The sequence below is a fragment of the Garra rufa genome, chromosome 21 (genome assembly GCF_049309525.1).
Source record: "Garra rufa chromosome 21, GarRuf1.0, whole genome shotgun sequence".
NCBI classification, from domain to species: domain Eukaryota; kingdom Metazoa; phylum Chordata; class Actinopteri; order Cypriniformes; family Cyprinidae; genus Garra; species Garra rufa.
The window spans coordinates 538,061-551,059 of record NC_133381.1 but is presented as its reverse complement, the minus strand read 5'-3'; the positions used below and the strand labels follow the sequence as shown (position 1 = coordinate 551,059).

General features: G+C 30.9%; 2 protein-coding genes across 3 annotated transcripts in view; one reads left to right on the top strand and one right to left on the bottom strand.

Moving 5' to 3' along the window:
* Nucleotides 1-3,896, top strand: part of LOC141295705 (dnaJ homolog subfamily C member 17-like) — an 80,742-nt gene extending 76,846 nt beyond the window's left edge. The window contains exon 11 of the mRNA XM_073826967.1: nucleotides 3,222-3,896. Coding sequence (XP_073683068.1) covers nucleotides 3,222-3,341 — 120 coding nt within the window. The 3' untranslated portion in view covers nucleotides 3,342-3,896. The remainder of the gene's footprint in view (nucleotides 1-3,221) is intronic.
* A 4,469-nt stretch (nucleotides 3,897-8,365) lies between these two features.
* LOC141296387 (GTP cyclohydrolase 1 feedback regulatory protein) lies at nucleotides 8,366-12,046 on the bottom strand. Of its 2 annotated transcripts, none has more exons than XM_073827636.1 (3): nucleotides 11,960-12,046; nucleotides 9,739-9,833; nucleotides 8,366-8,509 (listed from the first exon to the last, which is right to left on the bottom strand). In XM_073827636.1, exons 1-3 carry the CDS (start codon nucleotides 11,993-11,995, stop codon nucleotides 8,371-8,373), a joined length of 270 nt encoding a protein of 89 aa, XP_073683737.1. In that variant the 5' UTR covers nucleotides 11,996-12,046; the 3' UTR covers nucleotides 8,366-8,370. The 2 variants fall into 2 exon arrangements, with proteins under 2 accessions (XP_073683737.1, XP_073683738.1); XM_073827637.1 differs by having other exon boundaries at nucleotides 9,739-9,830; nucleotides 11,960-12,045.
* Between the last annotated feature and the right edge of the window lie 953 nt (nucleotides 12,047-12,999).

Here is a 12,999-nt window from a genome sequence, read left to right as displayed (position 1 = left end):
TTGTTTTTTTTTTTTTTTTTGTAGTTTATAGGTTTTATATTTTTAGTTCAGGTAATTTAATTGAGCCTAATACAGTTTTTTCCAATGCAACGCAAGTTTCTTTTATAGTGATTTGCACATCTAATTTAAAAAAAATTATTTTGCCAATTTTTATCAGTTTGTTTTCATATCAGACAAAGTTAATACATAACAGAATTCCATCAGTCAAATGAGTTTTCACAAATTAAGGCCTTAAATCAGAGCAGAAAGTCTTTATTTCATTAACGTCACGACATTAAATGCTGCATGCATTGCTCAAAAATAAACGTCTTGCTCAGTATTTTTTGTTTGTATGCCAATATAAGTATCTAAACGTCCTGAAAAAAGATACGTTTACTTCAGATGCAAACTTTTTTTCCAGTGAAAACAGCTTTTTGACAAACTCATGCAATGATTTTGAGCTATTACTGCATTCATGTACACCATTTTGAAGTTGCATTGAGAATTTTTACTTTGAGTGCAAATGTTAAAAGGCGTTCAGTTCAAGTAATTTAATTGAGCCTAATGCAGTTTCTCAATGCAGCACAAATATCTAATTTAAAAGATTTAATTTGCCATTTTTTATCAGTTTGATTTTATATCAGACGAAGTTAATACATAACAGTATTCCATCGGTCAAATCATTTTCCTCTCGCAGGGTTTCTGACATTTTCACAAATTAAGGCCTTAAATCAGAGCAGAAAGTCTTACATTCATAAAGCCGTGGCATGAAATGTTGCACGCACTGCAAAAAATGAATATCTTCCTCAGTGTTTTGTTTTGTGTTCCAATATAAATATCTAAACATCCTTGAATCAAGATACATTTATTGGAGATGCAAACTGAAGATATGAAGTCTTGTCCTCAGAGAAATGGAACAAAATTAAATCTTTGCTTAAAACAACAACAGAACAAATGTCTGCCAGCGGGGAATGAAAACTTGTTTTTACTTTGAATTAAATGGATTTTTTCTAAACCCACTGCCAGATATTTGCTCTTTTTTTGTATCATTTTGTCACAAAACAACCAAAATAGTAGAGATTTCTCCCTTTAAAGATGTTTAATGTTAATTTTAAAGACATTTCTTATGCTTCTTATGCAGTCAATAGCAGAGACTTATGTTGTTAGAAAAGAGTTTTATTTTGAATAAATGCTGTTCTTTTTAACCTTTTGTTCATCAAAGAATCTTGAAAAAAGTATCACAGGTTCCAAAGAAATATTGATACAAAACATTGTACATACATACATACATACATACATACATACATACATACATACATACATACATACATATATTTATATATTTATATATATATATGTATATGTATATGTATATGTATATGTGACCCTGGACCACAAAACCAGTCTTAAGCAATAGCCAAAAATACATTGTATGGGTCAAAATTATTGATTTTTCTTTTATGCCAAAAATCATTAGGAAATTAAGTAAAGATCATGTTCCATGAAGATTTTTTGTCAAATTCCTACTGTAAATATATCAAAATGTAATTTTTGATTAGTTATATGCATTGTTAAGAACTTAACTTGGAGAACTTTAAAGGTGATTTTCTCAGTATTTGGATTTTTTTGCACCCTCAGATTCCAGATTTCCAAATAGATGTATCTCAGCCAAATATTGTCATGTCTCAACAAACCATATATCAATAGAAAGATTATTTATTGAGCTTTCATGTGATGTATACATCTCAGTTTTGTAAAATTTAACCTTATGACTGGTTTTGTGATCCAGGGTCACACACACACACACACACACACACACACACACACACACACATGTTTGTTTTTGTGAATTGTGGGGACATTCCATAGACGTAATCGTTTTTATACTGTACAAACGATATTTGCTATCACCCTACACCTTCCCTACACCTAAACCTAGCCCTCACAGGAGACTGTGCATATCTTTACATTCTCAAAAAAACGTATTCTGTATGATTTATAAGCCTTTTGAAAAGTGGGGACATGGGCAATGTCCTCATAAGTCACCCTCTCCTTGTAATACCTATGTCATACCCATGTTATTACACAAATTTGTGTCCTGATATGTCACAAAAACAAACACACACACACACACACACACACACACACACACACACACACACACACACACACACACACACACACTCACACACACACTCACACACTCACACACACTCACACACACACACACACACACACACACACACACACACACACACACACACACACACACACACACACACACACACACATCAATATATAGCACAAAAAAAGTGCTGTTCTATATATATCGTCACCTTAGAATTATAAGGTTCTATCTGCGTTCTGAGCACTTTTGAGATATTGAGCTTCAAAGTTTTTGTGTTCCATAGGCTTCTGTAGATAGAACCATTTATGTTTTTTTAAAAATGGCCCAAAATGTACACAGCTTACAAAAGAAACATCAAATAATATAAATACATTTTCACAGAATAAGAATATGTGAATAACTAAATTTTGACAAACATGTCAGATAGAACCTTATAATTCTAAGGTGACGATATATATATATAACATATACTTGACTCAATGTTTTTTATTTTTTTTATTTTATTTTTACAGTTTTGCACTTAATGTTTTTTTAGTCAAATATAAATATATAAAAAAACAATACAATATATTTTTACTTTTTTGATTTTATTTTGCTTGATTTGACTTGACGTTAAGAATTTTTCTTCCCATGGAAAAAAACAAGTGTTTTTCTTTAAAACAAACTGAGAATCATTCCTTGGCACAATTTGTATTTAAAAATAAAATAAAATAAAATAAAATAAAATAAAATAAAATAAAATAAAATAAAATAAAATAATAAAATAAAATAAAATAAAATAAAATAAAATAAAATAAAATAAAATAAAATAAAATAAAAATGTTTTTAAAAAGAATTAATATTTGACAAAAAACGAAAACAAACAAACAAACAAACAATATATATAAATATACTTTTTCAAAAGTAATGGAGATCTGTTAAAACTCAAAAAATAAATAAATAAATAAATCAAACTTTGCACATGCAACTTGTATTTAGAGATCATGTTTTTTCCTTAACTTGTTTTTACTTCCTCTTAAAAAGTCTTCCGTTTGCCTTCATCACACCTGCATTGACCCGGGTGACTATGACACTTGCTCATCTCAATGTGTGTGTTTTTGTGTGTGTTTCTCAGAGTTGTCTGCGTAATGAGCGTGATTACGAGAGCGTGGTGCTGATGAGACTCAGACAGGCTGAAGAGAGGAAGAAGCTGATCGAGGAGATGAAGAGGGAGGAAGAGGACGAGACGGCGTGACTCAAACTAACTCACTGCACTTTCAGCATTTTACTTTGGATTTTACAGACATTCAACTCTCACTCAATAATAAAGCCTTTTTGATTTACATTCTTATGAATTTTAGTTGAATATTTTTGGCAAGTCCAGTATTTATTGTCGTGGGTAAAATGTATCAATTAAGAAATGACTTCAACGTTAAAGCAGCTGGATAGAAGACAATAGTGTCATTATTCTATTATAAGAAATGAAAACCTTTTTTAGTGTTTAAGCCTCCTGGTTAGACACGCAGATGATTATTATAAAGTTTTCTGAAATATTTAGCATTTAAAGTGTGATTGTGCTGTGTTTCTTTTTAATAAATCTTTTTTAATAATTGCATTTAGAGATTTTAAAGTTCTTTACTGATGCTTGACTCAAATGTCGCTGTGATTCTGATTGGTGTCATTAATAAACATGACAGTTCATTTACAATTAATAAAAACTAATTTATGAATGAATCAGCAATGGAAGCCTTGACATAAAAAAATAAAGTTAATATAAAGGTAAAGAACTTTTTATCTCACAGTTTTGACTTTTTTTTTCTTGCAATTATATGGAATAAAAATAAAAATGCATTGCAATGGTAAGTTTGCATTTCACTATTTCTTTTTTGAAGCAACAGAATAAAAAAATATAATTGCAACTCTTTATCTTGCAATACTTTTTATTGCAAAATACTGAATTTATATCTCATAACTTTATTTATAGCAATCTTTATCCAGAAAAAGTGAGAATTATGAGATAATTTAATTTGATTTTTAATTTATTAGTATTTTTTGATGTTTGAGATTTTACTTTGAATTTAATTCTAAGAGTATTTTATGATATTTTTCTCTTAGATTATGCATGTCAATGGACTTTACTTTCTGTTTCTTGCAGCATCATCAGCCAATCCTGTGGCTCGAGAATCATTAGTCACATGACATTTACAGCTCAGCTGATTGGCTCAGTTTTCAACGATGGCAGCAGGTAGGTTGTGATATTTCTTTAAATTTTGTTGGAGATGAATGTGAATGTTAGCGGGTAGATTATAACTCCAGGTTATGTAGACATTAGCTGTGATGGCCCAATTAATTAAATATATTTTTAAAATGAAAAAGCTGAATGAATAAGCTTTCCTTTGATGTATGTTTTGTTAAGCCAGGACAATATTTGGCTGAAATACGGCTATTTGAAAATCCGCAGTCTAAGTGTGCAAAAAAATCAAAACAATGAGAAAATTGCCTTTAAAGTTGTCCAAATGAAGTTCTTAGCAATGTATATTACTAATCAGAAAGTAAGTTTTGATGTGTTTATGGTAGGAGATTTACACAATATCTTCATAGAACATGACCTTTACTTAATATCCTAATGATTTTTGACATAAAAGAAAATTTGATCATTTTGACCCTTACAATGTATTGTTGGCTTAAGACTGGTTTTGTGATTCAGGGTCACATTTTTTTATTTTAATTTTAGTTTACGTTTCGTTTTAAACTTTTTTTAGTAATTCCTATTTCTAGTTCAGTTTTAGTTTTTAATTTTATAATGTCCTAAATTATTTTATTTTAATTGTATTATTTATATTTTTTTATTTAGATTATATTTTTGTTATATATTTTATTATTTATTTATTATTTTTTGTTATATATTTTATTATTTTTTGTGTGTGATTTTGTCTTTTTTAGTAATTATTGTCATTTTTATTTATTATAGTACTTAAAAATGTTGGCCTTTGGCCACTATTGATCATTTTGACCCATACAATGTGTTTTTGGCTATTGCTACAAATATATCTGTGCTACTTAAGACTGATTTTATGCTCCAGGGTCACATTTTTTAATATTAATTTTAGTTTTAATAGTTTTTAGTAATTTCTATTTCAGTTTTAGTTTTTAATTTTATAATGTCCTATATTATATTATTTTCTTTTAATTTTATTATATTTTTGTTATATATATATATAGTAGTTATATTTATATATTTTAGTAGTTATTGTGCTTAATGTCTATATGGTTTTTATACATTTATATTTCAGTTTTAGTTTTAAATTTTATAATGTCTTATATTATTATTATATTTTTTGTTATATATTTTATTATTTATTTTTTGTGTGTTTTTGTCATTTTTTGTAGTTATTCTCTTTTATGTCTATATGTTTTTTATTAATTTTTATTTCAGTTTTATTTATTTTAGTACATCAAAATATTGGCCTTGGCCCGCTATTGATCATTTTGACCCATACAATGTGTTTTTGATACTTTGTTACTTGGTTTTGTGATCCAGGGTCACATTTTTTAATATTAATTTTAGTTTACGTTTCGTTTAAATTTTTTTTTTTTTGTAATTTCTATTTCTAGTTCAGTTTTAGTTTTTAGTTTTATAATGTCCTAAATTATTTTATTTTAATTGTATTATTTATATTTTTTTATTTAGATGATATTTTTGTTATATATTTTATTATTTTTTGTGTGTGATTTTGTCATTTTTAGTAATTATTGTCATTTTTATTTATTATAGTACTTAAAAATGTTGGCCTTTGGCCACTATTGATCATTTTGACCCATACAATGTGTTTTTGGCTATTGCTACAAATATATCTGTGCTACTTATACAGTATATATATATATAATATATATATATATATATATTATTTTTCGTAATTTTTAGTAGTTATTGTGCTTAATGTCTATATGGTTTTTATACATTTAAATTTCAGTTTTAGTTTTAAATTTTATAATGTCTTATATTATTATTATTATTATTATAGTACATCAAAATATTGGCCTTGCCTGCTATTGATCATTTTGACCCATACAATGTGTTTTTGATACTTAAGACTGGTTTTGTGATCCAGGGTCAAATTTTTTAATATTAATTTTAGTTTAGGTTAAGTTTTAATCGTTTTTATTCATTTCTATTTCAGTTTTAGTTTTTAATTTTGTAATGTCCTATATTATTATTATTGTTATACTTTTTGTTACATATTTTATTATTTATTTTTGTGTGTGTGATTTTGTCATTTTTAGAAGTTATTGTGTTTCATGTGTTTTTGGCTATTGCTACAAATATACCCGTGCTACTTAAGACTGGTTTTGTGCTCCAGAGTCACATATTATTCCTCCAATAATTCATTTACAAGACCAGGCTGAAATCTAAAAGTCAATGTAAGCAGATGGTAGCTCTGAAAGAGTGTATTCTGGTTGCGTTTGGCATGCGTGTGTTCGTCGGGTGGCGTGTGGCACATGTCGTTCCTCATGTTGTCTCCACACCATCAGACCGCTGTGATTCCAGTTAGTCCCTTTTCTCAGAAGGCTTTTCTTCTGCTGCTTCTCTCCATCAGGCTCTCTGTTTCCTCTCCTCGCGGCCGTCACATGGTTCTGTTTACTTCTGTGGGCTTTCCTTTCATGTTCCTGGAAAGAAGCGGAACACACAGAGTCCCGTTCACATTACAGCACAGGAAATACAATTACAGCCGCCGTCCTGAAGACGTGTCCTGCCACAGGCCGAGCTGAAACCGCTCCGTCTTCACCCGGCGTCACCCCACAGCTTGCCTTTGACCCGCCGAAGGGACAAACTGAAACATTTCAGAGTTGGAACTTTTTTCCAACAAAAGTGAATTTGATTTCTTAAAAAAATAAAATAATGAATATTAATATAATATAATTGAATATTATGCATCACTTAGTCAAATTGAGTTTGATTTTTGCCCCTTAATAGCAAGGTAAAAAAACAAAAAAAAACAAATTGTAATTATTTTGAAAAATTAATAAATAAACATTAACTGAGACGCTGTAGGCATGCACCTATCAAGTTCGAGTTTTTGGGCTTTTTGTTTTTTTCTAAAGTGTTTTTTCAGACTAGTGGAAAGAAAACATCCACACACAAAAAACACCGTTAAGTCTTTTTTTAAATAAAAATTAATAAAAACCATATAGACAAAACACACAATAACTTTAATTAAAAAAAAAATATTTAAATTTTATTAATAATTACAAAAACACAAAAGAAATTAAATAATAAAATATATAACAAAAAAATATATATATATATATATATATATATATATATATATATATAATATAGAACATTTTAAAATTAAAAACTAAAATAGAAATGACTAAAAACTACTAAAACTAAACTTAAACTAAAAAGATTAAAACCAGTCTTAAGTAGCATAAGTATGTTTTTAGCCAATAATACATTGTATAAATCCAAATTATTTGAATAAAATCATTAGGATATTGAGACAAGATCATGTTCCGTGAAGATATTTTGTAAATTTCCTACTATACTATATACATTGCTAACTTCATTTGAACAACTTTAAAGGCAATTTTCTCAGTATTTTGATTTTTTGCACCCTCAGATTTCTCATTTATTCCGCCTAAACAAAAAATTGCCATTTTGACTGGTTTTGGTCAAAAATGGAAAGCAAATCAAATTCAATATTATATTATAATATTCAAAATATTACACTATACACTATAATAACAGTATCTCAAGAAGACTTGCAACTTTCAAACATAAAGCACTTTTAAACCCTGTAGAACAGATTTTATTTCACTTTATTTTTAATTACAGCTTCTCACACAAGCATACAGAAACAATATTAACATATCAAGATACAATACAGACAAAACATATGTTTACATCCACTGTAAACAAACTTCAGACCGATCAAAACTATATCACAAAGATTAGGAATGTCATTTATTTTGAGCTAAAACAGGAACTCATTGCAAAGCATTTATTCAAAATACAGAACAGAATTATGTTTTTTTATGATATTCCTTAGTGAACTCATTTATAGCACTACAATTAAAACAAAACTTGCTTTCCTTACATATAAAAAAGTAAATCCAAAAAAACTTGAATCGGAGAAAGTACAATTTCCGAACACTGTACATGTTTTGAGATTTTTATTCATTTCGTCTCACATATCACTTCATTTCTTTAAGAAATGCTACTGCGATCACTCCCTCTCACCTTATTTACCATGTTTACCTGAAATACGAGAGAGACTGAGTCACAGCGTGTCGCTGGTCTCTTTATGAAGACACCAAACCAGAGTTTGACCGACTCCTGTCATGCTGACCACTCTGTATCCCATCTTATCCAGCTTGTCCAAGACCAGTCTCGGCGGTTCGTCCACATGATACTCTGAGCTGCGAGACACACAAACGTCACAAATGATTTTAATAAGTGCTTTAAAGACAAGCTTTCTAAGCACGTCACACTTTCTCACTAAATAGGATGCATTTTGCAGCACATTTGAGAATCATTTTTGCAGTCAAGAAGTCTTGTGTCAGCCATTAATCAGCAGAAAAACATCACAAACATATGATTTCTGTGTTTATTTGAGCCAGATTACAACTATTTGATCAATTCTCAGCCTATTGCACATGTATGGCATGACTTATTGGCTAATCCTGATTTCAAAAATACAAGCCTGATGTTTTCTGCTGCATCTTTTATTGTTTTACTGCATCCAAACTCTAACGATTGCAAATATCTTCACATATTTTTCCAGTCCTTTGCAGAATGTAAGGCAAAATGTACGTTTTGAATACTTTTTGTCATTGAAATCAAAACTTTTGTCATTTTGCTGCTTATATTTTAAGTGCATTAAAGCTGATGCATATATACTATTTAGAAAAAAAACTAATAGTTATCACTTTACTTACTCAGTTGATTGATTACATTGATAATTGCACATATTTTTTGTATTACAAGTTTTCTAAAATTTTAGGTTTTAATATGCAAATGAGCCATTATTTAATGAAATGTGTGCTAATTTGCATACATTTCTAGTACAAAAATCTAAACACTGGATGAGGTCAGTTTCAAAATTCTTGTTTAATTTTTTTTTGACATCTTATTTTGTCATGCCATAATTCAGAAAACAACTATTTTATTTTTACCATTTTTGGGAGGAATAAAATGTTGTATATAATCCAGCAAATGATATACCGTTTGAACAAATCCCTCTGTAAAGACCTTCAGGATATAGAGACGAATAAAAATGTAAAGTCTGATGTGTGTAAGTGCTACTGAAGTGGTGATTTTTGGCTCAGTGTAGCAGAAAAAAACTCATTTTGACAAAACGGCCTTTAAAAATATGTATTGTAATTGAAATCTATGGACACAAATAGATAAAGTGCTATAAAAGAAAGACTTAACTTGACAGGTGCATGAAAAAACAGCATTTTTGTCTGCAGTGTCTCCCCTGAAAACGTATTTTTATTTTGTGAAAAACTATGTGATGGAAAGTTTTTGAACTCAGCATCATCAAGTTAGCTATTATTAGACCTTTTTTGCAAATCTAATCTGTTGATTTAAATGATTAGTTCACTTGCTGAACAATAATTTACATGTAAGCTTACCAAGCACTTACAAGTTATTTCCCAGCATGGTTGTTTTTCGGGCTCCAAGATAGTTCATGATAGAAGGATCTGAATATTCATCACCAACCATTGTGGGCCCCGTCTCCTGAAAACAAACACAGTTTGACCACTTAATGTGATTTTCTTGTCATTTTAGTCTTGTTTTGTCAACACAAATGTCTTCTGTCAAGTGTTTTCCTTGTAAATGTGTTTGTTCTGTCATCAAAATTGGAGAAATGTGTGATTCCATCAGTTGCTCACCAACGGATCCTCTAGAGTGAATGGGTGCCGTCAGAATGAGAGTCCAAGCAGCCGATAAAACATTACAGTAATTCACAAGTAAACCACACCACTCCAGTCCAAATCCATCATTAAGATGTTTTAAACTAAATTAAGTCCATAATCCATAGCAAAGCTTTATCCAGTGAAAAAGTGGTCTGGTCTGAATCAGGAGAGAAATCTGCAAAGATCAAGCACCGTTTACAAACCAAAACAGCTTTAAACAAATATGTGGCTGGATTTTGCTGATAGACTTTTTCACTGGAGGAAGCGTTATTATGGATTATGAACTGGTAATTTAGTTAAAAATGTCTTAATGGTAGATTTGACTTCTCAAGATGTTAACTGATGGACTGGAGTGGTTTTGTGGATTATTGTGATTTTTTTATCAGCTGTTTGAAAACTCATTCTGATGGCACCCATACACTGAAAATATGCTCACACTCATGCCATCCAAGATTAGGATGAGTTTGTTTTTTTCATCAGATTTGGAGAAATGCAGCATTCCGTCAATTGCTCACCAACGGATCCTCTGCAGTGAATGGGTGCCGTCAGAATGAGAGTACAAACAGCTGATTAAAAACATCACAATAATTCACAAAACCACTCCAGTCCATCAGTTAACATTTTGAGAAGACTAAAGCTGAGACAAATCTATCACAAATGTTTTTTTTTTTTTTTTACTAAAATCCAAGTCCATAATCCATAATAACGCTTCCTCCAGTAAAAAAAAAAAAAAAAAGTGGTCTGGTTTGAAATCTGCACAGATCAAGCACTGTTTACAAGCCAAAACAGCTCTACACACATACGCGGTTGGATTTTTAACGAGGAAGCGTTATTTTGAATTACGGATTCGTATTTTAATTAAAAATGTCTTAATGATAGATTTGTTTCATGTTTTGTCTTCTCAAGATGTTAACTGATGGACTGGAGTGGTGTGGATTACTTGTAGATTATTGTGATGTTTTTTTATCAGCTGTTTGGACTTTCATGCTGACGGCACCCATTCACTTAAAATATGCTCACCCTCAGGCCATCCAAGATGTGGATGAGTTTGTTTCTTCATCAGATTTGGAGAAATGTGCTATTCTGTCACTTGTTCACCAACGGATTCTCAGCGGTGAATGGGTGCCGTCAGAATGAGAGTCCAAACAGCTGATAAAAACATCACAATAATCCACAAGTAATCCACACCACTCCAGTCTATCAGTTAACATCTTGAGAAGACAAAACATGAAACAAATCCATCACAAAATAGTTTGATGGACTTTTTCACTGGCGTTATTATGGATTATGGACTTAAAAATGTCATAATGATGGATTTGTTTCAGCTTTTGTCTTCTCAAGATGTGAACTGATGGACTGGAGCGGTTTTGTGGATTATCGTGATGTTTTTATCAGCCGTTTGGACTCATTCTGACGGCACCCATTCACTGCAGAGGATCCATTTATGGTCAAGTGATGGATTGAATCATTTCTACAAATCTAATGAAGAAACAAACTCATCCACATCTCAGATGGCCTATGTGTTCGGCAAATATTCATTCAAAAGTTTTTGTTATTAACAGTTTTTGTGTATGCAGTGGCTTGAATCTGTCAACACTAAATTATTTACTTTCGTTTTATATTTCAGGATCACACAAGCAGGTGCACGAGCTGCACATGCACGAAATGCAAACATTAAACTTCCTCGTTTGAACATAATGGTTTAGAACGCAACGCAATTCATGAGTATAAAACTCACATCATTTAAAAATGTCTTCTGCACATGCAGTTTACTTCTATAACAACAGCAACTCCAGTGCAGCAGCAGACACGCACCTGTTATCCTTTAATGCATCATAATATCATAATCACTGCTGTCCATAACGCTCATAGGCGCGCTCTTTCACGCGCTGCTCGTTACCGCTAGCATTAGTGTCGCGCACGGCACCGCTCGTGTGTCATACGCACCAGTCTGATCTGTGTGCTGATGAGGATGTACGGCATCCCGGCTGCAGGACGGCCAACTTTCCAGCAGAATATTGAGGAGGATCTCGGATGCGTTGCTTCTGTTTCTCCGCGCTGGGCTCGGCTCGTGCGCGCGCCCGTAGTGGAATGCGAAACGCCCACCGCGCTCGTCCAATCAGCGCCTGAGGGCCGCTAGCAGAATGCGGAAACACCCATCGCGCTCGACCAATCAGCGTCTTTCAAATCAGAACGGACTCCAGATGATGTGGGATATTATGTCAGATCAATATTATGCATTTAATATGGCAGATAATTAAATATGACAGAAGTTATGAAAACAGTTTTTCTGAATGTTCCCTCAACTTTTAAAACGTTTCTTGTTTGTTTGTTTTTTTCGAATGTTGAGGCAACATTGTATCTTATTATGCAAGTATTATGCGAATGTTACTTTGTATGTTTTTGAACGTTCTGAAAGTGGTAACATTTAAAAACATGCTGAATGATACATAATGTTATAAATATATAAATCATGTTTTGATGTTTTACAAAAGTGTTAAGGGTTTTGTTGTCCTTTGGTGCGACAAAGTCAAAATTTAAACTAACTTTCTCCTTTGATATGCTCAAAATTAAATAGAAATACTTGAATAACTACTATTTCTGTCCTATGGTTTGATGTAATGTCCTATTCAAAGATCAGACTTCACACTACATAAATATATGCATTTCTTTTACAAAACAAAAAAGCTTTTTTTTTTTACTGGCTATCTGCCGTCTACCTGGATATAGAAAATCAGTTTTATTTCTCACAATTCTGACTTTTTTGTGTAATTTTTAGTTTATTTCTTGCAATTCTGAATTTATTTATCTAAATTCTGACTTTTTTCTCAGAATTCTTAGTTTATTTCTTGCAATTCTGACTTTCTTCCTTGTAATTTTGAGTTTATTTCTTGCTATTCTGAATTTATTTCTGAATTCACTATTCTGACTTTTTTTCTTGTAATTAATTATTTTTCTTTTGCAATTCTAAGTTTATTTCTCACAAT

Coding starts and splice junctions, on each gene's coding strand:
- LOC141296387 (XM_073827636.1), bottom strand. CDS start 11,995: ATGCCGTACATCCTCATCAGCACACAGATCAGACTG. Junction 9,834..11,959: donor TCAGCACACAGATCAGACTG/GTGCGTATGACA, acceptor GTTTGTTTTCAG/GAGACGGGGCCCACAATGGT. Junction 8,510..9,738: donor ACCATGCTGGGAAATAACTT/GTAAGTGCTTGG, acceptor TGTGTCTCGCAG/CTCAGAGTATCATGTGGACG.